At 40.0% G+C, this 25566-nt stretch overlaps 1 protein-coding gene across 1 annotated transcript in view; it reads right to left on the bottom strand.

The window, feature by feature from the left end:
* The window catches only part of PIK3C2G (phosphatidylinositol-4-phosphate 3-kinase catalytic subunit type 2 gamma), a 203409-nt gene that overhangs the window by 79191 nt on the left and 98652 nt on the right, over positions 1–25566 (bottom strand). Inside the window, exons 20-24 of the mRNA XM_058852977.1 lie at positions 8790–8970; positions 7127–7234; positions 4575–4667; positions 2322–2451; positions 219–355 (exon numbers count right to left, since the gene is read on the bottom strand). Coding sequence (XP_058708960.1) covers positions 219–355; positions 2322–2451; positions 4575–4667; positions 7127–7234; positions 8790–8970 — 649 coding nt within the window. The remainder of the gene's footprint in view (positions 1–218; positions 356–2321; positions 2452–4574; positions 4668–7126; positions 7235–8789; positions 8971–25566) is intronic.

The raw sequence follows: 25566 nt of genomic DNA on the forward strand, positions 1-25566 counted from the left end.
ATGACACATTTTTATAGAAAATGTAATGCCATACACCTGATAAACAGCAATATTTCCTTAGACAGAGAGTGGAATTTAAGTGGATTCCCTGGTTTCTCTGCATGAAACTTGTCTCGTGTCTGAGCCACTCGTTTTTGCTGCCTACTGTAATTTGGTTCTTTTTTATTTTCCCCATGGCATAGCATGAAAATGTGTAATAAGCTTCATTATGATGTTACCTCTTGGTAACTTGATTCCAGAGGATGGTGATGGTGAAACCATTTCTTAATTGTGTTTTCTTTCAGTGGTCCTATCAGGCCAGACTCCCTGTGGATCTTCGCTAGTGTGGTAGCATCTGGCACCATCTGTACCAGTCCTAATCAGATGGAAAAGAGTTTGCATGAAAAATCCTCAACTTTAAAAACATAGGAGGACAATCAATGCATATTACCTGTAAAAAAACCCCTAAAAACATAGTTTAAAGCTTAAAAATAATGAATGCAGCAGAAAATATGGATCGGTATTGTTTTACTCTGGCTCTTTGGAAATTAGAAATTAAAGGCACTCAATGGAAAGGGGCAGTTCTGTGAAGGAAAAAATAAAATCATCAATAAAAATATAACTTAAGTATATAAAGTATATTAAGTAATAAAGTATAACTGCCTCAAAGTACCAGAAAAGTGAACAGTTTAGAGCGATTCAAAGAGTGTGCACAAAACAGAGTATGTACAAAACTAAAAAAAAAAAATTAAAAAGCAGGATCAGAGATTTACTAATAGACATAAAGTTGTTTTGTATGTATTTATTTTCTAGAAAGGTGCAGGAATTATTCTGGAGGATGTGATGATTGTCACAGCTTGGAGAAAGGGTATTGGGTAGTGCAGAAATTAGCCTGATCCAGTTTGTCACACACTGGGACTCTGAAGTGCAGAGAGAAGCCAAGAATTCTGCAACTCTGCTTCACTTGAATCCTCTGTGTTTACTGCATGAACTTAATTCCTTTTTTTTTGGTCCTGAGAGTTGGCTTTCCAGCCCTCTGTGCCTGTCCCCATGTGTGGTCCCCTGGCATGTCATCCTACTGCTCTGCATTACAGGGAGGACTTTCCCTAAGAATTGTACTTGGTGACAGGCTCCTCTACTTCACCGTGCTTGGAAAGTGGAATTCTAGCAATGCTTAATTCAGTTTTCACTGGATTTCAGTGGAAAGTGATTTGTGTGTTTGCATTTCCCTTGTGTGGGAATGGTGGCCATGGAGTAAGTCATTAGCCTAGGGCTTGGGAAACCTGTGCACCAAAACCTCCCTAAACATGTGTCCTGTGTGACCACAGGCATGCCTTTAGCCTTAATTATTAACTGTAAATCAATTATCTTAACACTGATGTAAACTCATAAGGAAAGACATGGAAAAACTGTGAGACAGAGGTTTTTGCTGCTGTGATGCTGCAAGGAACAGACTGTCAGGGAGAGAACATTATTTGCAGATGACCCCTGTATCTCTCTTGGCAAACATCAAATTAAGTGTTAGTATATGGAAGAGTCTATATATAATGTCATGCCCAGAAATAGTATTCTTGTATTAGCTGCCTTTGAAGCAGAAGCTTTCAAGCTTCTTGACTCCCATCCCTACAAAAAAGAGTTTTTTCCAGGTCACCACAACCACATGCCTTGTGTCTGAACTCATCTATACTTTTCTCTTATTTCCTTTAGATCATTCCTCCTCTCTCATGTTCACTTTGTGGCTCAGAAGGCAATTATTTTCTTTTGATTTTTCTATTTTAATAACTTTTGTACAGCAGGTAATCTGGATACATCAGCCTTTTATTTGAGCTAGGATTACTTCCAGTGGAAGATTTGGTCAGGGAAATATAGGCAGCTTACTGCTGTCAGCAGATTTCTACAGCAAGCAATTGGCATCCCTGCTACAGCTCTGCTATAACAACCATAAAAGAGAGAAATAGAGCTTTCAGATGAGTCAGGCCTGCCCTAAGCAACACAAATCACAAGAATAATATTTTAAAATCAACAGCACAAAGCTGCCATCACTTGTCTGCAGGTACTTTCTGTAGCCACATGCATCTAGGCTCATTTAAGCGTCTATGTAGGACTACACTGGATTAAAACTTCACTAGCTAGGGCCAATTTTCTCCAAAGCCCTCTTTTTGATATGTGAATTTAAGAATGTTTTGCAAGATGAGACTGTTGAGGCTTTTGGAAAATTCTAGCCTAAGTTGCAACAAAATCCAATGAGTTCTAGAGAGGCAGAATAAATAAATTTTATACACCACTGTTTACATGAAATATGAATAATGTAGTACAGGCTTCTTTTACAATTTAAGACTGACCTTGTCCTTTCCCTGTAGATAAACACCTATAAATGATCATTTGCATATCCAGTCCCTCTTGGAGCCAAATCCTGTCCATCACTCGAATAATTTGCAGAACCAACATATCTTGACGTAGATCATCACCTAGCTGTGAAAATTGCACATGAAATTCAGTTTTCTCCTTCAATAACAGACAGAAATAATGCCCTATTTAACAGGGACTTTTTTTTTGCCCACCAAAGCAGCTACATTCACTACAGTAACTCTGTCTTGTTTTCCTTCAAAGTTCCTACTTACCTTTCTGTGTCAGGAGAGGACAGAGTAGATGGCACACACAGACAGGAACAGTTTTGACAGCCACTGAGATGGTAAGAAAGGATCCCTGCTTAACTGTGGCCTTTCTGCTTATTATTCCTATGTAACTATCAGGGTTTGAAAATTTAATCCGGAGGTAGGATCCTAATTTAGTTACATTTTCAAGTCTACTTAATGCTAGATCCCTTTGCACAAATGACAGCGTTTGTCTAACATTAAGCCTCACAACTTGGTGTTTGCAAGGGAATTTTATTACAAATTTACATTTTATTCATAACATGATTCATATTCAGTTCCAAGCAGTGATGCAGTGATGACCCCTCTCCCCATGGAGTTAGTCAAACAGTAATCTCAATGAAATGGGGCTTTAATTGTAGCCACAAGAATTAATGAAGAGATTATTTTCAACCATGGCTGAGTAAATGGCCTGTGAAAACAACAAACTTGATTTTTTGTTTCCCCCCATCCCACTGCACGTAAAATACATAATTTTTACTGGTATTTTAAGTGTTTTATTCTTTCATTACATTCTTTTTACACAACCATTCCAATCTACAGACATTTACTGCCAGCAAATAAGTACTTGGGGCAACATAAACTCATCTTAAAAAGACAAAAACATCTGAATCTATTCATCTCTCATTGAAAAGTAATCTTGACTCAAATTAATTCTTCTTAGCACCTAAAAATGCAAAAAAAATCTTATTCTCTCCACTTGTACAGCAGAAAGACAATTTGCCCTTACCATTTATTGTGCTTATCGTTTATGTATGAGTTATCTGTCACAAATAATCAGTGGAATTATAGTACAAGTAAAAGATATTTTAGCACAATGTTTTTGTTGACAGGAGAAGGTGACAGCAGCTATAATACTTCTACAGAAACTGGACAATGAGTTGGCTGCTCAGCATTACTAGGCAGGAAAGAATAGTTTGAGTAGAACCAATGCAATTATTTAAAAGCCTCATGAGCAGGTGATTGCCCAGGTAGGTAGGGACCTGCTACTTAATATTGATTCTCAGATGAAACAGCATATGAACCAGGTTTCTAAATGTTCAGAAAAAGATTAAAATTGTTAATTTCTCCCCTTAGCAGGCATGGAAAGTGTACTTCTATTTCTGAGAATCACAGCTGCTCTAAAGGGCAAGTTAATTTAAGGCAGCATAGAATCTATTTCTTTTTCATTTATTTATATAAATTTTTTAGATTTCTCGTTTGGAAAATGATTCTGCAAAATACCTAAGAATAATGCCACTGGCTACCAACCATTTTGTATCTATCAGCCATTTTATGAACTTGTGTTCTTCTCTAAAACCAATATCCCCTTTTAGGGAAGACTTTAGCTCTTTTGGAAGAGAACAAACTTTAGAATGCTCGTATTGTCTTTTGTGGATGGACTGTTCTGAACTCTGAAGCTTTTCTAGGTGACAACTGCAAAAGAAAGCAGTTTTTTCTGAGTCACTTTCTCCAAGTAACTCAAATGAGACAGAGTTCATCTGCTGTCCCCTCCACCTTCATCTTCCTCAGCCCATTCCCCAGCGCTGGCTGATAGGGACAGAATTAGGTTTGTGTGCAAATGGAGCCCTGAACACTCCAGTATTTTGGTTTTTTTAGAGACATGGACATGGATGAGGGTTCAATCATTCCGATCTATCTCTTCTCTGAGACTTGTCCTCTGACTTTGATGTCTTTAATAAGCTAGGTTTAAAATATGAAATTTATATTCCAGTCTGGTTGTCTTCACCAAGGAAAAAAATGCAGCCATAATTTGTTTGATTCTCTTAGTGTATTGCCTCAACATATTTCATTAAAAGATCTAGTGTCAAAAATAATAGGAATAAACAAGCAGCAGAGCTAAATCAACTAGTCTCTGGCTCAATTTAAAGCATAAATTAGGTGAATTTTAAATGATCATTTTCCATACCAAAAGACCTGAGGATTAGAGGAAGAACATACCTTAAAAATTACATTGATGTTCCCACTTGGAGCATTCGCATTGATGAAGGAGATTTTTAAGGGAAAGGCATTGGATGTAAAATAAGAACATGACTGCAGGGGAAAGAGAGATGAGACAGATGAACAACAGTGTCACATATACAAAACACCAGGCCAGTACAATACCTCTGAAAAAGATTCCAGCTCTAAACACTGCTCAGTAGCAGTGGCAGCAAAAATAAATAATTCTTGGTGTTATTGACTGTTTCTTTGGGTCTGAAAAACAAGAAATTCTTTTCTCCAGACAGCCTGCTTCACTTAAATATCAGACCATGTGAACAGATTATATTTTATGTACTAATTGTTCTTTCATTTTCACCCAGGCCTATCAACAATAAGCTTTGCCTGGAACTGGGTAGATGAATTATATAAGACTGGTTTAATGAGTCTCAAAGTATTGAAAAACCTTTGCTCCCATTGTTTTCTGAAGTAAACCCAGCCCTGCCCAATCAGACATGGAAGCAAAGAACCTGCCAATTTCTTTGATGACCTCACTCCGGCTGAGCACACAGGACATTTTGAAAATCATGCTCTATTTTATGTGGAATTTATCTTAATTAAGCATAAACTCCGACTTTCATGGTCTACAGCTCCTTCCACCTGAAGATCTCAAAGGGCTTCAAAAAGCATTAATGAGCCAAGCACGGCAAATCCTACGAGAGTTTAGGGTGGAATTATTACCCTCATTAAAAACATGAGAGGAGGGGTGGTGGGGAAACCCCTCAAAACCAGCTAAAGACAATGGTAAATGAATGGCCTGGCTTCTGGAAATAATGAGCACCCCACAAGAGCTGCTGCTCTCCTTACAGGCTGCAGCGTGAGGAGCCTAATTTGAGCTCCAGCAGACACAGCTGTCTGCTGCTTTTCATCTGAACACCCCAAAGCATGGCACCAGCATGCAAATATTGCCTCAGTCACCCCAGAGCCCTGTGATGGACCAGGGGCAGCATGCAAATATTGCCTCAATCACCCCACACCTCAGTGATGGGCCAGGGGCAGCATGCAAATATTGTCTCAGCCACCCCAGACCCCTGTGATGGACCAGGGGCAGCATGCAAATATTGCCTCAGCCACCCCAGACCCCTGTGATGGACCAGGGCCAGCATGCAAATATTGCCTCAGCCACCCCAGACCCCTGTGATGGACCAGGGGCAGCATGCAAATATTGCCTCAGCCACCCCAGACCCCTGTGATGGACCAGGGCCATTTTCAGCGATGAGATCCTGACCCCCTGCAGAATTTTGCCGATTTGAAATGTCTCGGTGAGTGCTTGAAAGGTCCCTGTGAGATAATGCCACTCTGATAGAGCTGGGAGAGGGGCTTGCTACTGGTAAAATCAATAGATGACACCCAAATGAATTAAATTTAAGTAATTATAGGCACTTAAAAGTTCTAATTTGCATGATTATACTGACATACAGTCCAATCAAGAAACTACGTGTATTTATAGAAAGATAATGGCCTATAACGATATAAGAAAAATGAAAAAAAACCCCAAAAAAACTCTTCAGATATTACATTTAAACATTTTTGTATCTGTCCAGCCAAGCTGGTGCAGTATAAATAGCATGACTTTATGGTGAGATACCTTTCCATTAGTCATTATTTCCAAAAGCTTGAAAGCAGGGAGAAGCAGCAGGCTTCAAATCCTTCTGACTTGTCTCACACACAATTCTCCCAAGACTCTGGGGTGCTGGAAGACCTCGGTTCTCAGCCAGATCAAGGCTGAATAGCAATTACTTGGAGAAACACAGGTCAGGGGCAATTGAAGGGATCAGCACCCCTTAGAATCAGGTCTACTACGGATAATGAGCCAGAGAACAAAAATAGAGCACAAATTGCTGTAATTAAGCAGTTATAACTGGTAATACATATGGCTGCTCAGGTTTGTTTTTTCCTTCGTGCTGGCTACATTTTCCTTCTCCAGAGATGAATCAGCTTACTCTTGGCTTAGTTTATGAAAATATTTCTGAACAATGAATAACTGAATCTTAGTAATGCAAAGTCAAGTAACACTGAAGAGCACTGCTGTTTCCTTTATCCTTAAGTCATTTTTAATAGGGGTCCTAGATACAGATAAGCTAGTGTGAACATTTAATATTTTAGCAATTCTCAGTCAGCTCAGCAAACAGACAGCTGGCTCCAGATTTTTTGCTGCCCCCATACCTGACAGGGGAGAGTTTTGGATGGGAAAACACGTGTCACCAAGGGCTACCTGGTGGGAACTGGTGGAATTCCAGGTGTCCTTGCCAATCCCAACACCAGGGCAGGGCAGCTGAGCTGGGAATGGGCTGCTCAGAGTTGAAATCTCTGGCTGGTGTGACACATGAAGCCCCCACCCATCCTGTCACCTCTGCCTCAGGCAAAGGGCCCTGGTTTGAAGGAGATTAGGCTGGATCTAAACTGACCAGATGATTTATGCTTGATGCCACTACCATCATTTCCCCATCAATGCAATCCTTCTCCCCTTTATACTAAAAACAAAAATTGACAATTTAATTGATCACACTTACATCTGCCTCTATGCCTTGGACAACAAGCGCTGGGTTCAGGGGGAGCCGGCAGACCTTCACCTCCTGGAAGAACTGCTGGAGTCTGCTGAGCTCCACATTTAACACCTCCTGCAGCACATGAACCATTATGGCAGCATGAAAGAACACAAAAGAAGTTGGTTTTTAAATTTTATTTTATTTTTTTGACTGCCTTCCTGTACTTTAAACAAGCAATGCAATTTCTGGAGCCAGCAGCATCCTTGTGACCTTTTAACAGCTAATGAGGCCATACTGGGGTATTAAAAATAAGAACAGTGACTTTACTCCATGCTGATGCTTTTCCTGCCCAGATGTGCTACCAGCTCATAGGTTCAGGTGGAAATGGTCTGTTTCAAATGGAGTGACAGGACAAGGGAGAATGGCTTCAAATTGAAGGAAGGTGGGTTTAGATTGGATGTCAGAAAAAATCTCTGCCTGTGAAACCAGGCTGGATGGGGCAGCCTGGTCTGGTGGAAGGCTTCCCTGCCCATGGCAGAGGGTTGGAATTAAATGTTTTTTAAGATCCCTTCCAACCCAAACCATTCTGTGATTCTATGATTGAATGCTCTTCATTAGGGGTTGATTAGCCTTGTATTGCTCTGCTGTATCTCATGGGGTTTTTTTGTCTTCCCGAAGATCCTCCCAACTTATTGCTTGTTGCCTCAATAGTGTGATCTCCCTTGCCTGGTTTGGGAGCTTCTCAGTATCACAGTAACTGCAGCCTTGAGATTAATCTCTAAAATCTGAATTATGCATCAGTGATGTATAATGCATTACTACTATTTCTTTTCCTTTGCATGGATTTTCCTTTTGCAAATATTTTTGTCTTTTCACTTCCATGTTTGCTTTGCTGCTCTCAGTAGCAGCACTGAGAGTTTTCTGAGAAACCCTTTGAAAATCTTTGAATCCTTAACAAGGCAGAAAGATTCATGATATCCATGATAACCAGCAGTAGACAGTATAATTTTATTTGGTTTTCCACTCTGCCTTGCTGAGATTTCAACAAGAAGCAGTTTTACACACCAGGTAAGTAACAGCAGCTGTCCTGGAAAATTAACAGTTCTGAACTGGAAATGTACATATGCAATATAAAAGCTGCACCCACTGGAGAAGACAAATGCAAGTTTCTACTGCCAGGGAGGCATCTCTGCAGATACATGTTCAGTGTTCATTGCTGAGAGCTATATTTGAGATATTAACTATATTCCACTCTGGTTGTCTTTGCTAAGAAATCAGGATATGTCCAGCCTGCCAAGAACAACTCTTAGTAAAGCTTTCAAGAAATACTGCAGCTCTACAGGAGTCAAATATTTTGGGATGAGGTGCTGAATGTGAGCATTCTTCTCAGTGAAATGATAATCAGCCTTGTTGCCATTATTCCTGGCCACCTCTGAGACCATTTGAGAAAGCAGCGATGAAGGAATTTAAATGGCTCAAAAGATCTGCAGACCTCAAGAGTAATAGTGATGAGAGTTAATTAAATATCTACCTGTTACCTGTTTTCAGAGCAGAAAAATATTTACAAAGTTTAGTTATATCTTCGGTCTATTTATGTAAAGGGTATTAAAGAGAAGAGGTGTTATCCTAGAAAAGATAAAATTCCCTACAGAAACTTAGACGGAAGGGGAAATATTTTTTAACAAACCTTTCTTTTTGGGTCACTGGCAGCTTTCACTTTTGTGGCAATGTCTTCCAGAATTCTGATGAGTTTTTCTTCCTTAGAAAACTCATTGTTCAGGGTTTGTCCAGCACAGAATTGGAGGGCAGCCAGGAGTTTCTTATACCACATTTTGAAATGAACTTCATTCTGTGCATTCTTCAGCAGCCTGAAGGAAAGAGGGGGAAAAAAATATCTGTATGTCTAAAAATGAATTTTATTATATATCAGTTCTAGCAGGAACAATAAACTCCAGACTAATCTACATTTGGTCACTTTGGGCAGCAGAAAGTGAAAAAAAATCATATTGCTTGTAGGCAATGAGACTCAAGTCCCATTTGATAACTAATGAGATTCCAAATGTGTTGAATAAACAGAAAACTGTCATTTCTTATTGTCACACATAGTGCAATGCCTGTATTGCTTCTTATTTCTGCAAGAAAAGTTAACAAAATGAAACAAGTTGCATTTTTGAAGTCCAGTGTTAAATACATATCCCTAAATATTGTTTTTCTCCTGCCAGTTCATTTATACAAGCAAGCACATCTTTCAGCTAGGAAGTGCATTTAAAGACTGTTTTAGTCTCAGATGTACCATCAATTCTAGAAACTTTTACTATTTTAATCTAAGGAGACATTTCTGAAATATGCTATACTGTTAAAAAAGAGTGAAATGAGCCCATTTTATTTCTTTATTTACTGGTAAGTGCTGGTCTAAAACAAATCTCATCTTTTAGTTCTTCTGAAGCTTGCAAAAGCTTTGGAACTGGAGTTACTGCCAACATAAAAGTCAGAAATAAAACCAAACCCATACTCTTTTTAATAATAATCATCGTTCAGTCTTCTCTAATTACAAATTTATTTAGGTCAGGAAAGCTGGGGAGTTTAGAGGGTTTTTTTAGTTCATCAAATTGATCATTGGGAAATTTTTTCCTTATGCTGGCCAGAGGTTTTGTACACTGTTTGATTTATTAAGTGTAGATGGAATCTCCAGCTCTGTATTGCTGTTAACATCCTGCCCATCCCCTGGGATTTCCCTCTGATGGTGAACTGCTCTTTGCTTTTGTGTGAACTCTTCCCCCTCACAGCTTCATCCTTGAGAACATCTCAAACCTTAAATTCCTTATAAATGTCTGAATCTTAATGCAGCTTCCCCGACCTAAAAAATAATGCTACTTTTCACAGGACAGAAATCAGAGAAGCTCCTGACTTTCAAGGCACATCACATGAATGAATATGTCACATATGAATATGTCACACAGCAAAAAAAACAAGAACAAGAAATTATTTGCTGCACTGATATTTAAGGGTGAGAAAGAATAATTCCTATAGACACTTCAACTCCTTCAAATGATATATAAGGCGTTACAGTACTGCCACTGTAGCACATGCCTCTTTTGGTGATGAAGGATCTTTTATGAAACAATGATTTTTCTAGGTCCTCTTTTCCTTCATAATTCAAGGCATAACAATATCACCTACTGGTTTCTGAAAAGCCTTTCCAGTTATACAAAACCTCTGAACATCTGAGGATTTGAAAATCCTTAAAGAATGAGTGGTGTTTCTATCAGAAATGCCTAGACATGAAAGGGAAGCGATATGAGAAGTTTATCATCAACACTCTCTGGAGAAGTCTGAAATTACTTTTTTTTTTTTCCCTGTAGACTAGCAAAAACAAATAATTCCTTTTTGGATCCAAAGGAAATACAAGTTGTCAATTGCAATGCCTGGTGGAAGGCAAACCTCAGCACACAGAGGATGCTGTTCTTACCCTGAACCTTTCACAAACTGAGGAAGGCTGAGAGCACATGTACACATGGCAGTGGATAAACATATTCTTTCATATTCCAATCAGAGTAAGTCCAAGATTCCATAGGATGGGATTAATCTGCTTAAATGTCAATAGCTCATGCCATTTTAGATATCCTAGGAAATCCACTTCCTCCAGCTGCTGCTTTGGAAGGGCATGGGTCCACTAGAGGCAACATCTCATGTGTGCCACTCCCATGCAGATGTCTCAGATTCCCTGTGCTGTACATGTTCCCTGTGTCTAGGGCACTGCATCACACTCTGCAGCAGCCTTTTAGCTCAGCTGTAGGCAAAAAAAGACCATTTAAAATAAAAACATGCTCAGTCCACTTCAACAGCAAGTCAGGAAGAAGCTTGGTGATTATTTTTTAAATAAAAGCATCTCTGGTACAGTCCAAATCGTCATGTGGGCAGGAATTATAGTCTATCAAAGCAAAGCCCAGCCCAACCTCAGTCCACACAAACAGTGCATTTTTCTTGGCACTCAGATTGAACTTTTCCCCTTCTCTCCTGCAAACACAAACACACCTAAACTCTCACTGTGATATCTGTTTTGAGCTGGACATCTAATGCTGGTGCACAGCCTTGTCTGCACTAAGGCTTGCATTGGAATCAGCTCCTGACTATCTAAATCATATTCATTCCCCTACTCCATTTTTAGTAGTGCATATTTAGGGAATCCATAAAGGCTGCCTCTTCATGTTTGAGATGGCCCTTTAATCCTCTCAGATATAGAGAACATTAAACCAGCTTTTATTTCCCTAAAATGAAAGGCTTAGGATTTCACATCCAGGAAGCAAAATAGCAAAACCAAAACAGTTTACTATTTTAAACAGAGCTACTCCCTGCATAACACAGATCAACGCAGAAGATCCATTTTTTGATTATTCTTGTGGCTGATTATTTACAGAAAATAAGCTTATATACACACATATGATACAACAATTTCTTTTTCCTTTCTGAGAAAGGATTATGGGCCAGATTCAGAGAGCTTATGCATGAGGTGTACACGAGGACAGAGAGGATGTACGGAATCCTCTCACATGTGGCTCATTTTATAAAAGTGCTCCCAAAGAGGAGGCAAAGGACAGTTTTTAAAGTGAGGACTCATTGTAGGCTTTCCTGAAATGTTTATTCAACACATGAACCAATATGTTGTTGCAGTTCTGTCTTCCCAGCTTGCTGGCACACACATCTTCACCCTGCCTTGTCACCAGAGGACACAAAGTAGGAAGGGTTCAATATCACAGCAGCAGCAGATTTATTTCCAAAGAGGCAAAAGCCTTTATTTTGGGGTTTTCAACCCTTTTTATAAGGTGTTCTGATACAGGTTAACCTGATTTGTACAAGGAACAACATCTCTCTCATCCCATTGGTGGGACAAGAGAAAAACACTTTCAGAACATCTGTGCGATATTGTTTTGAGAACCAAAACCCTATTTACAGAAAAACAGTCCTTGACAGGGAAAAGTTTCCCAAAAGACTTTCCCTTGGGAAACACATCAGCCACTGACAGGCTGAAACTCTCTCAGGCTCAGAAAATCATGTCCACACTGCCATGGTAAGAACTCAGTGGAGACAGGAAAATCTGCAGCTTCTGAAGTTGCAGGAGGGAGAAGCGCACTGATGAAATTTTCAAGTTATAGCACGATGCCTAGCTGTGACAGAGGAAGACAAAACTGGTATGATTTAAACCCAAGGCTGCCAGTAAAGAAGCGTGTGAAGTTATTTTTTCCTGATAATTTTCACAGGATTCTGCAAGACAGAACTCAGTATAAAAGCCTGGCTTTATCCCAGGCCTAGATGGAGCATCCTGCTCCTAACAACAGAGAGAATTCCTTACTCTTCAGGTTCTCTGATTTGGGACAAACACCCTCATTCTCAGCAAGGCCTGGTGAACTCAGATCCTGTCCCCAAGTCACTTTTGTGAAATAGTATGGAAGGAAGTTGACCTGAAATCTAAAAATGGAGTAAGTCAGGTACAGGGGTGCCTTGAAAGATGCCTCTGCTTTCTGCAAGCTGCTTCTCTTCCTTTCTGCACCCTTCTGCTCCATGCCTAAGGTGGCTCCAGCCCCATTTCCTGGCAGCTGCAGGCGTGTGTGTGTAGAAATGCAAGAGGACTGAGAGATTTTTGCCACAGAGAAGAAAGGAAGGTGGAATTGAGTCAGGCTGCTGTGTCAGAGAAGGAGAACCAGGGCTAAACCAGCAGCTATAGAGAAAAGGGTAATTAAGGAAAAAAAAAATAAAAAAGAGGGAAAAAAAGGGAAGGAGATTGGATGGGTCTTGGTGGAAAAACAGGTGGGCTGGCCTCGTTCTCCCTCTGTGGTGCTGGAAGACAGGGAAGCTGACACTGTCTGCTCTCTGAGCAGGATTTGGCAGACAAATGAAGGAGTGAGGTGGCTCAGACAACTCTGCTGCTTGAACATCTGTTCCTTGTCTCCTTCAGAAAGGGGAGCAGAGTGAACCAGAGAGCAATGTCTGACAGATTAGCTCACAGGTAGCCTGTCAAACCACATTGCACCAAAAAAAACAACCAAGCCCAAGAAGAAAAGGGCAGGATTTGCAGTATCTTATTGCAGGTTCAGCACCTACCTGTTCCAAAGGAGCAAGGCAGTTTGACTGGGTAATTTAGAGATGATATCAGGATAGTGACCCTGGTTAATTTGTTTCCAAGTGCTCTTCTGGGATATATTACACAAAAGTGGTACCTACCAGCACAAACTCTGGACACTCTGCAAAAGGTTTTTTGATTTCAGAGACAGACCATGAAGACAAGGTGCCTTAGGGTTGTGAGTGCTGAGGTACCTTCTTTTGTTGGTCAATCTTTGGTAAACCTGACCAAGGAAGTCAATATGCTTTGTTCTGAAGGTGCATTTCATGTTTGTTTTCTTCTTTGCTAGGTTGGAGGCAGGACAAATCACAGAAGAGGAAAACAGTGGTACAAGACTGCTGCTCATTATGGCAAAAATCACTTTAAAATTATTCTCCACAGCCCTTCGTATCAAAGATTAGCACACAGAAACAATTCTCTACCACTGTACAGCTTCTGTGTCTGAGGTTGCCATCTGTCTTGATTATCCTTAAACATCCTGCAAAACTCCTAATCTGTCCTTTGTGCTTTATAGTGCCACGGAGCTGTGGCACACGCCTGAAGCTTTTAACTGTTTTCATTTTCCACTCCTTGAAGAAAACATTTTACTGTTTGCATTCTTAAACAGGAGAATAAGTAACAGGGCTGGTTTGCCTGTAGGACTTCACTCAGGCTTTGCAGCTCTTAAGTCTCAGTGCAAGTTCCCCAGAGACACTTGGATGACAGAGATGACAAAAATGTACATCTGAAGATTAAGAATTCCATCTACCCTGTGACAGGTCATGAGGATGAGTGGGAAACTGCTGCTATTAATTAATTACTCAGTTGCAAGTAAAACCTCTCCTTGCTTTTTATCTCCCCACTGGTACACTGGAAAACCAGCCCCAAACTCTAGCAATGTGTGATTTATGCACAAGAAATCAAAGAAAGGCAAACAGAAACACATAAAACAACAGCACCTTTGTGGGTAGATCTATTGCAGGCAACAAAATAACAGATGTAAAAACAAATTAACAGGTGAGAGGCACAAAGTACCTGGCAGGTTGAGAACAATGCAATTTCTGCAGGGGAAAATGGGAAGCAGAGTCAATTAGGCAGAAGTTACTGTACAAAAAGGATGGAAGAGACATTGAAATTCCCCCAAGTGACTGGAGTACCAAGAATTTTCCATAGATTTACAGAAACAAGGAGCAAGGACATCAACTTGACTGGAAGGATGAAGACTGAACTTCCTTTTGCTCTCCCTTTCTTTGACCAAGTACAAAGCCAGCAGAAAGGGAGAGGCACAAAAGGCAAAGCTCTGCTTCATCTGCTGATCTTTCATCTTTATTTCTATTCTAGAGCAAGAGTAGACTGAGTGAAGTGTGGTACATTTTGTCTGAATCTTTGTAACCAATAAGTCTCCAAGATGAAGAAACAGCAGCTGTTCTGTTGCTTGAAGCACCTGTCCACTTTTGGCTCTTCACTCCTCTCACATGAGAAACCTGCAGCCAGTTCCACATGCTGCTTCTCATAAAACAGAGATGCTTTTACAGACTCATTTTTCAAAGCATTACCCTTGAACAGAAAATAACTCTGCTTAAAGTGAAATTTTGTTTTAACATACCACATGATTAATTTGCTTTTGTTTTCCTGATTTCTTTTAGTAACACAGAGCAGAAGTCTACCATGTTGATTTCCCTTTGACAGGAAAATATTGTCACAGACATATAAAGTATGGGGGTTAGGCTTGAGAAATACAACATTGCCTTTATTTCCTAACCTCTCAAAGTTCTTTATGAGCAACACAACACAATCTGCATTCAGACAAATCACTGGATTCAGTAGATTCAATCAAAGCAGCTCCTCCCATTCCCACTGAACGCCTGAACTGTGGAATGCGTGTCCTGCTGACTCACAAAAAAATTACCAGGTCGGTGAAAACAAAGGCTATGCTTCGCTATTGCAGGGAAAATGCCAAACCCTGCTGAGTTTGCCTAGCAGAAAAATGTTTTATTTGATATGTAATATAGTTAGCTGCACACACTTTGCATTAAGAAAATGAATCCCAGATAAAACCGGTCATGGCTGGAGGAGAAAGAGCTTGAAAGTGAAACAGAAATGAAATGAACCTTGAAAATGAACAGTATCAAGAATTAATCAGAAAGTATAATGGTGCAAAGGTAGTACTATCACTACCAGAGACAGATGCTGCTTGGTCTAAGGTTTAAGCAAGAAACAGTCATCCTCCTAAGATCTTCTCCAATTTTTTGAATGAATATGATAACATCAATATAAGTGCTACAATTATCATCTGGTAAAAAGCAGTGCTAACAGTGTCTGTCTCTTTCTGCTCCAGCTGGTGGAAAAAAATTAAAATAAAAAAATTGTTAGCAAAGTGTGTCTTTTTTCAGTCTGCTCCTCTTGACTGGGTAGGATCTGAAAGCAGAAATTTATTAACACAGTCTCACAAACAACAACAAAAAAAGAAACCTCCAGCAGAACACAAACACAAAGAAATTTAGTGGGAGTTTCAAAATGCACCTGTGTACAGCAGTAATGACCTTGGATAACTTCAGAATGTCTGAGCAGGGTCCACCAAATATCCCACCCTAATAAAACATCAGTCCAAAGCTACAGAAGTGAAAAGCCTTCACCATGAAGTGTCATTAAATACTGAGGGTGACTTAAGCTCAGACTTGCAACTGTAGGTCTGACTGGTTTTGAATATTAATAAAAGAAGCACCACCACTGCCTCCTTAAAGAGAGTGATTAAATCTCCTCTCCAGAAACTGCGTTTGGAAATAAGAAAAAAAGAATATTGTTTAACGAAGGTATTGCATTTAATATCTTCACAAACATTTTCAATTGGACAGTATTCTTTTCCATTCTTTGAGAAACTTGGCACTCAAGTCTGGCATTAATTTTGAAAAGTCTGGTTCCATCTTTGCCAGTGCCTTCTTCACATGACTGAGAACGTCCCCGTCTGTGCTTTTCCCAAAACTGCAGATTTTCTCCCCGGAACAAATGACGTATTGCTGTCAGAATCTCATGCAGTATCTTACACCAGCATCAGCAAGCCTGAAATTGTCCAACAATCTGTCACTGTGAGAGTTCAGAGTAAATTCATGCACAGGAACTGAAATGAGCCATTCATTCCAGGCATAACAGAAATTGTTGTGTTCTTCCCAGTGGGTAAGTGCACTGGGAGCTAGCAGTGAATGGGATTAGATGGGATAATCAGCACTAAAATAAGCAGACCCAATGGCTTTATTGGGATGCTCTCCAATATGCCAGCAATTAATAGAATGCAGGAGGTGACTAAGCTACTCTACTTTCCAACTATATAAATAAAATGCAAAATTAATTCAGATTGCAGTAGTCCATGAGAGCCAATGGACTTGCAAAGCTTTGTAGTGTTTCTGAATTTAGGCCACAATTATCACAGCAATACACTGAGGAGAAACTGAAAATGTTTTTCTTCAACTGTCTATTGTTTGGGTAGTTTATGTCTATCAAAATGGCTTTGGATAGCATCTGTGGTTCCCATTAGCTTCACAGCTGAACAAAAAAAAAAAAAAAAAATCCCTCATGGCACTGAAAAACATAATGTAAGACACAAAACTAGTTCTGTATGGTTCTGCATGAGCTGGGCTATCCAAATGTACACAAAGATGCAGAATTAAATGAGTTACAGCACAGTACTTTGGTAACTTTGATTGCTGGTTAATTGTTGGGGTTTTATTGTTTTTTTGGGGTTTTTTTTTGTGTTGGTTTTTTTTTTACTGTTTGGGTTTTTTGTGTTTTTGTTGTTGTTTGTTTTATTTTTTTTTAGTTGTGCTGTTTTTTTCTGGGGTAGAGCTCATTTTTTTCCCAGTAGCTCGTATGGGGTTGCATTTTGGATTTGTGCTGGAAACAGCTGATACTTCAGGTGTTTTAGTTATTGCTGAGCAGTGTTTGAAGAGCCAGAGCCTTTTCTGCTCCTCACCCCAACACACAAGTGAGAGGGCTGGGGGTGCACAAAAAGTTGGGAAGGGACACAGCTGACCTCAACTGACCAAAGGGATGTCCCATATGGATCATGCTCAGCAAATAATGATGGGGAAGAAGGAAGAAGGTGGAAAATTTGGGGTGATGGTGTTTGTCTTCCCAAGTCACCAATGTGTGATGGGGCCTTGCTCCCCTGTGGATGATTGAACACCTGCCTACCCATGGGGTGTGATGAATGAATTCCTCTTTCCAAGTGGCCTTATGTGCAACAGCTTTTGTTTTACCTGTTCAGCTGTCTTTATCTCAGACCATGAATTTTCTCACTTTTCTGATTTCTCTGCCCATCCCACCACAAGGGACAGTGAGTCAGTGGCTGTGTGGGGCTTGCTTGCCATCTGGGGTTAAATCATGACATTAATATACTAACACAGAAATAGCTTCAGGGGGAGAGCTGAAATTATCTTTCTACAAGGTCATTAAGGCCCTTGGCTGCTCATAATAGGAGCAGTTCCAGATTTTATTCATATATTCCAAGCCAGTTCTTTATAATCCTAGACTTTTCAGATTCCTTTTTTTTTATGACTCTGGGCATGGGAAAGGAGGAGTTTGGTTTAGGGAGTGGGGAAATAGGATAAAACACTGACATTGTTTTTCAAATATTATGACATTCAAAAGAATGTGTTCTGCAGAGCTGTTAATTTTCCTATTTGTTCTGCACTCAGTTACAAGAATTTGCTTCGTTTAACAATGTCTACATTCAAAGCTGTTCTCTTTCAAGTAGAGTCTCAGATTTTTAGAGACAAGGTGCTCAGATGTCAACAGCAGCGGAAGGATGTATGAGATTTGATATGTTTCAAACACATGGGGAGTTAATGTTTCTTTTAAGGCAGCATCCCTTCTACCTCTCAGGAGGAACCTGTCTGTAGATGCACTGTGTTTTAAGCACAGGTAGTACAGATACAACGAGAACTGATTCCACATTATTTCCTGACATGTCTGTCTTCTGGATCTTTACTTTCATCGCCGCTGTAGCTCGCAGACCAGCTTATCTTATTTTCCCAATATCTATCAAAGGGAACTTCATTCAGATCAGTGCCTAACAGGGACAGGGGGGAAAAATGAGCCCCAGCAGGTACTGTAAGTGCTTCAGCAATCCTGGTGCCTCAGTGTAATTACAAGACTGCAAAATGCTGTTTGCAGTAGACCTCTCATATCTGACAGAGCGTGCTTTCTGCGAGATGTCGAGCCTCCTTTTTGTGTCAATTTGCAGTGTGGCAGCTCAGTGCTGCACAACAACAAAGAATGCACGGATCAGACCGTGGCATCACAGTGCTCTGTTAGCTCTCAGCCTCTACCTGGGTGACTTTGTCAACAGAATGACTGGAGACAACTTTCACGGCTCACATGAAGTGGCATCATGAGGACATGTGGTCTCTTATGCTTCAAAAAAACCTCATTTGTTTTCAGGGAAGAGGAGAGAGAAAACCAGCCTTTTCAATGGGGGAGGCTTTAGAGTCCAGATCACACCTTTTCATCTTTTCATGGTTCTGACTTCTTTAAAGGAGAAATCTCTTCATACTACAGCTCTCCTTATGCATAAGGCTACTTTGCAATCTTCTTCAAATAAGATGATAGCTACCATGTTTTAATTTAATTATAATAGAGGAGACCATGAAAGATGGTGGCAGGAAAGAAGAACAAGCATTTACATGGTGAAGAAGAATATTTTATTTTCATACCTTTTCTATGCCTGTTTCATTCCTTCCTTTCTGGTTTTATTTTTCCTCCTCTTTTCTCGTCCTCTATTAATTTTTTGCTCCACGTTAAACACAGCAATAGTGTCTCTTTCAAAGGTAGGAGAGCAGAGCAGAGATGGAAATAACTTTAGATTTCCCCATTTTAAATACTGCTCTGGTTCTGATTTTCCTTCCTTTTCACTGCTTTATTGCCACCAAATACTGGCTTTGTAAATAGAGAAGTGGGAATTTGAAGTTAAGCCCATGTAGCGGGGAAAGCTTGCTGTAAGATATTAGTAAGAGAAAACCTTTCTTTTTTAGATGGCCCAAGGGTATTTTCCTAGTCGACAGCTGGCCTAGTTACCATGGAAAACAGAAGAGCTGGAGGGCAGGCACAGTAGGAAAATGAGGCAGAGACCTACATGAAATTGGGTTGGCTTGGTTTGCGGAGTCTTGCTGAAATTAATCTCTCACTTCAGACACCTTGTTGCTCTTTCATTGCTGGGAGTAGACATAGAGTTTCATCTTGGTTTAAAAGTCTCTCAGCTCTGCTGAGACATGTTCAGCTGTGGGACCAGATCTGAATAAACTTTTGAATAAAGTAAAATCCTTTTTAATGAACCCCTAAGCAAGAAGGTGCTGCTTCTTAAGCTTTTACCAAGGAAATCTTACATCAGCCTCTTCAGATCAAACTGAATTTTAACCTTGGGGTGAAAATCCATAGATTTTCACGTCAGAAGAATATAAGACAGATATAAGAATGAAAATCCATCCTGAATTTCACTTGATAGGTAACCTTGGCAAAATTATTTTATTTCTCTGCGCTTCTGTTTTGCTTTTCAAAAGAGGAGAGATTTATTTCTCACAGGCTCTCCACAGAATGCTGTGTTAGTTTCTAAGCTGCTCTTATGCCAGAGGTAAATGCCATGGCAAGTAGGTCTTTTTAATAACATTGCCACCTCCTTCCCATGTGGGAACCCATCTCGCCAGCATCTTTCAATCATATGGGAGAAAATAACAGCCCCAGGCATTTTTTTTGCTCATAAGAAAACAGAATTAAGATTCAGTTGTTGAGATAAAAAGTCCAGGTCCGGTTCCAAGATTCACAATCACATTTGTGGAAGTATTATTGCAGCAAGCAGATGTCATATTTCCATATGTCCTGAGTCAGGTAAAGACTGGAGCAAACTCTCCAGGGGCAGTCACTGCATTGGCAGAATAAATATAGATCAGCCATCTGACACAGAATGCTCCTGGGACTTTGAAGCTCCCTGGCTCTGCTGTTGGCATCTTTCTCAGTGCTGTCCTTGTGCTCAGTCCATGTGAGGATGCAGCTGGATAGAGGACTGAGATGCAGAACTCCCATCTTTCCTCTCCTACCATATACGTGCTCTGTGGATACCCCTGAATCAGCCACATTTCTCCAAAGATGTGCCCTCTGCTGACAGACCAAAAATTAATATGGGTAAGTGCCACATTTTTCCTACCAGCAATACTCATGGGGTGGCAGCCATGGGTGAGACAGGCAGATTAAAATCACCTTTAAATTGCTGGTCTGAAAAGTCCTAATAACAAAGGTAAGCAAGAGTTGAAGACAGCACATGTCAGCTTTGAATTGATGCAAAAAAGATTTAAAATGGGGAATCCTCCAAATGAGGCTCCATTTTCATGCCATGACCAAGCAATGTCCTTCTGAGAGACATACAAAACAAAGCACTGACAATTCAGGGATATTTACCACCATAACTGCTTCAAGCCACTTTGATAAAATGTTTGATAAACTGCCCTATCCACAAAAGCACATACATGAGATCTGAGGGCTCTGTGAGTCACTCAAAAGCTGGTGCCTATTAGAAAAGTTTAATTTGATTGAAGTGCTTCTCCTGATAGAAAACATCACACCCAATGAATGACACTGTGGAGCAGGTTAAGTAGGAGAATAAACACTGGGTTTTAATACTACACTCGACAAAGGAAATGCTACAGAAATGTCGAAATCTTGTTTACTGTTTGACCTTCTCCATGCCCAGTGCTCACAGGATATTACAAATGGCAGAGCTTTTCAGACAGAGCCCCACTTCCCTTGCTGATGTACAAACAAGGTATTCCTTCAGTTAAAAATGTACAATATGTTACTACATTCATGATGAAGGACTGTTCTTTCAGTTAATCCAAGCCAATGAACTTGATTGTGGAAATCCCTGTTCAGTCCCTTCTTCATTAGCCAAGATGGCAGCTGCCACACTAAAGCTAATAAGCCTGATTAATATCAATTCAGTAAATTAATCTTTTTTTTCCAGACATCAGATAATTTTGTACTAATCCAGACATTTATACCGATTTAATATCAGCTGACATAACATAATTTCTCATTTAACACTAATTGAAAACTACTGGTTTCTTATTCTAAAGAGCATTTGCTGTCACTTGTAACTTACAGCTTTTTATAAAGCTATATTTCAAATAATATCATCATTGAATTTTATGTTTTCTGCCTAGCTGGAGAAACTTTATATACAAGCATGTGACTGGTGATGTGGGCAGAATGGAATAATCAGGTGATTTCTCTTGAAGGTATTTATTTTAACAAATTTTCTTCATATTTTCCATTATATAATTGTAAAAGGACTGACTGAAATAAATGAATAAAAGAAAAAACTCCATTTAAGCAGTGTTGAGCTCAGGCCCTCTAGCTATTTCTTTTTTTTTTCCTTCTAAATAATTTTGGGTTTGTTGAGCTTGCCTTCAGGCTTGGTTTCTTCAGATGCTACAGAAGAAAGAGCACATCCCTATTTCTGTGCCACTTGCTCTTGTTATAATGTAAAAAATCCCTATCCTGTGGGTTTCACTCTCTCAGCTGAACACGACCTGTGTGGAGCCCTACAGAAAGTTGTTGGTGAAATTCTCCATCCAAGAGATGGCACCTACTACAAAACTGGTTATTTGGAAAACACTCAACATTCCCAATCCTTCCAGAGGTAAGAACACCCTTTCTATAAACCCTCATTTAAGGACAGTCCTGGTGGCTTGAGAATGGAAGGACTGAGGAAATGGAATCAGTAAAGAAGCAAAGACAGTCACAGGATTCATTTGCAATGAACAGAAACAGGTAACTGGTGTCAGGAGGTGTGGGAAATGAAAAATGGAAAATTCTACAGATGCTGAAGGGCTCAATCTGCAGCCCTGGAAAGAGCTTGGGTTAATGTAATGATAAAGGTACACAAATATTAGGTAAAAAAATTATAAACCTATGTTCCTATAGTTATAAGTAACAATATGTTTTGAGTAAGTAAGAAATTGTACTAAGTAAAATAGTTGGAGGTTCGAGCTGTAATAATGTGATTTATAGAGCAGGTTAGGGATTTAGAAGCTGTAAATAGAGGTGTGTGTATGAGTACGTGACCTGTCAGCTTATTGGCTAAGAGACAGACACAGTGCAGCAAAATTAAGCAAAGATGATAGGTTATTAAGTAAAAACAAGTTTTGTGTCAACTGTCTATTGGACCAAAATGTTCTATATTGCTGTGTGAAGAAGAAACCCGTGACTACCTTGAGCTATGACTGACTTGTTGCTCCTCTCTAAATCTCACCCCTTCAGACTGACATCTTATCTGGCTACTGGAGCAATAAATCATCTCAAAGCATGGTGGTCCCATCCCTTGTTCTTCACCTCAACAGTGTGGTGCCCCATGTGAGATCAATTGCTTTTTTTCCATATTTTTCCCCATTTTTCCATTTCCCACAAGGAGGGACCTCTGCAGGTCCCCTGGTCTGGCCCCTGCTCTAATCAGAGCTTGCTCTGATATTGGATGTGGTTGTTCAGACTCTGCCCTTGGCAGCAGGGTGAGAGAGTTCCTGGGGCGGTGGAAGGAGCAGTGGTGCTGTGTGATGACAGGTCCCCAGAACAAGAAGAGTTTCAAAAGACATGACCCAGTGACAGGCAGGCCTGTCATTTGGCCAGGAACACAAATAAGTCTGCCAAGAGCTGCTTTTCTAAGTTCTGAGTGTCACTCTGCTCTATCCCTTCAACCACAGAAACTGGAGGGCAATTTCTAGCAAGCCAGAGCCCAGCTGTCACAGGAACAGCAAATATTTCAAAACTCCTATGATATAGATTAATTTTAGGGTGGTAACAAAGACTCCACATTACTCTTTACACTGTCTAAACCATGCCTGTCAGAACTACCCTTGTGTACAGAATAGCATCGTTTGGGGTTTTGCCTATGGCACTGCCTGGACAAAATCCTCTTATGAGTTTGCAGCACACAAAATGTGAGGGCTCCATTCCCTGAAGGAACAGATGAATATTTACCACTCTTTGGCTCTGAGCCCATCAGGTTCTCAGAGAAGTTATGTCAGGCAAAGTTCAGTCAGCATCAGGATTTGTGGGAAGCATCAAGTTCGAGTCTCCAGGGGCTTTTCCAAAAGAAGATTTGATGTCTGCTCAATTTCTAGAATCAGTAACTTGGACTGAGGCAGAAGCACAGAGAGGTTACATTTCCAGGCAGAAGGGTCTTCAAGGGAACATATAGCAATGCAGGAATCAAAATTACACTATACAGGAAGGGTAGAGTAGTGGCACAGATTATGCTTGGCAATCATGCTTTTTTTATGGAACTGGTCCTAAATCTCCCAGTTCTCTTGGGAAGTCACCTGAATCTAAACTTAACTGCTGGTAAAAAGTATTATTAGAACACAGCAGATCTATGTCATTTACAGTACTACTTATGTCTGCTCTCCTCTTCCTTTTCTGAGTCCTTGCTCCTCTAAAAATATTTTTCTTGCTGTCCTTTATTCCCTCAGTGATCCTTCTCTGCTCCTTTGCCTGCCTAAAGTGCGTTTTGTGTCACTTCAATCGGTACCACCCTTGGGTGCAAACACCGGGCCAATTTCCTCCTTTCTCAAAGCAGTGAACACTGCTCAGACTTCTGTTTCTGGGAGAAGATTTGGGATCTTGAAGCAGAATAGACAGAAGTGTTTGCAGAGCCAGGTGGAGGGAATTCCCTGTTTCAATCCTTTCTGCTGCCAAAATCCCGCTACTTTGCACATTACATCCTCTACCCACTTGCAAGTGAATCTAGAAGAATCTTGGGAATGAAGTGGAAGTAGGCCTTGGGGAAACAGTTATTTCAATTTCAGTGGATGACAGACTGAACAATTGCTGTGGGAAGCTGAACATGAATACTGAGCACTTATGTAAGGGAAAAAAAATATATGGTTTTTTTTTTTAATCTGCTTGGATATAAGCCTTGCTACACAAGCTGGAAAAATCAAGAGTAAGAAGCATAAAACAGGATTTTATTGAGAGATATATTGAAGGTGGCTTTGCTGTTTACACTGAAATATTTAAGGGTCACCCCTTGTGTCTAAGGATTTGAACTCTACAAACCACTTATTAGATAAGAAAGGAAATCTCATTTTGTGAAAGAGAGAGGGTGTTGATTTGAAGGGATCATCCACCTGTGTATGTGCCATACACACTCTATTCAAGTAGACATTTAATAATTTTTGTTACTATGTTATATTATTATAATACTTATACTACCTCCAATTCTGACAAAAGATATTGGCTTTATTTCCACATTTGTTTATTCACACGACACAACCTGCACCACTCCAGAGCTGCTCCACTGTGCTTTGCTTGCACAGCTTGCAGCCACTTCTGAGCCAGAAAACACTCAGCCAGAATGTTATTTTTCTACTGCCCACCAAAATCCTGCACCAGAAAAAAATCCTGAGTAGAAAGAAAGGAATGAATAGGAACAAATTTGTATCCACCATTTAAAATTGTCAGTGGAGGTAATTTGTATCAGCTCTTTGAAAGACAGACAAATGAAAAACAATAGCTACTCCAGCACTGAGGCTTTGATCAAATTTACAAACAAATAATTTCCTATATAGCTGCTGCCAGCAGTTTTTCCCACTTAAAACCCACGCTTCACTCCATAACACATTTTTTTTTTTTAATTTATTTATATATTTTTTTTCCTTAACAAGGTTTTCCCTTGAGTAACAGCCAGCAGTGAGCAGCACCCAGGTAACACACTGCAGAGGTGAGATACCAATGGTATTTCAAAAATTACTGCACCTAAAAGATGGTGTATTTTCAAGCTAAGATGTAAGAGAACCTGTTAAAGGGTTAGGATTGAGCAGCACAGATGAACACCAAGGAAGGGGGATGTACCTGAACTAACAAACTTTGAGTTTGGGATTGTCTTAAGAAATGCTTTGCTCCTCCTCCAAGCTGAGTTGGAAGCAGCTGGTGACTTGCTCTAGAGTGGATGATTTACAGCAACAGAGAGGGGAGGATAAATCACTCAAACACCAGCTCAATGTGGCACTCACTGGGTTACCCCAGCCACGAGTCTCTGCTTTCCCCTCTCCAGTGACAAGCAGAAGAATGAGGACTTTTTGACACACCAGCTGGATGTTTGCACCTGAGCTCCATGCTTCTCTGAAAAGCTTTGATTTTGACGAACATTTAAAAAAAAAAAGTCTGAAGAATTCCTTGCTGCTTTCCATTCTCTGTCAGCCACCCACCATTGATGCAATATTGTGGTAATGTATCTCTGAATGCCTTTACACAGGAATAAAAGCCTTTTGGAGACAAAATTCAGTTCTTATAGCCTGATTTTCTTTCTGAAAAAATAATGTGATGAAAT

Source organism: Poecile atricapillus, chromosome 18, assembly GCF_030490865.1.
Source record: "Poecile atricapillus isolate bPoeAtr1 chromosome 18, bPoeAtr1.hap1, whole genome shotgun sequence".
Classification (NCBI taxonomy): Eukaryota; Metazoa; Chordata; class Aves; order Passeriformes; family Paridae; genus Poecile; species Poecile atricapillus.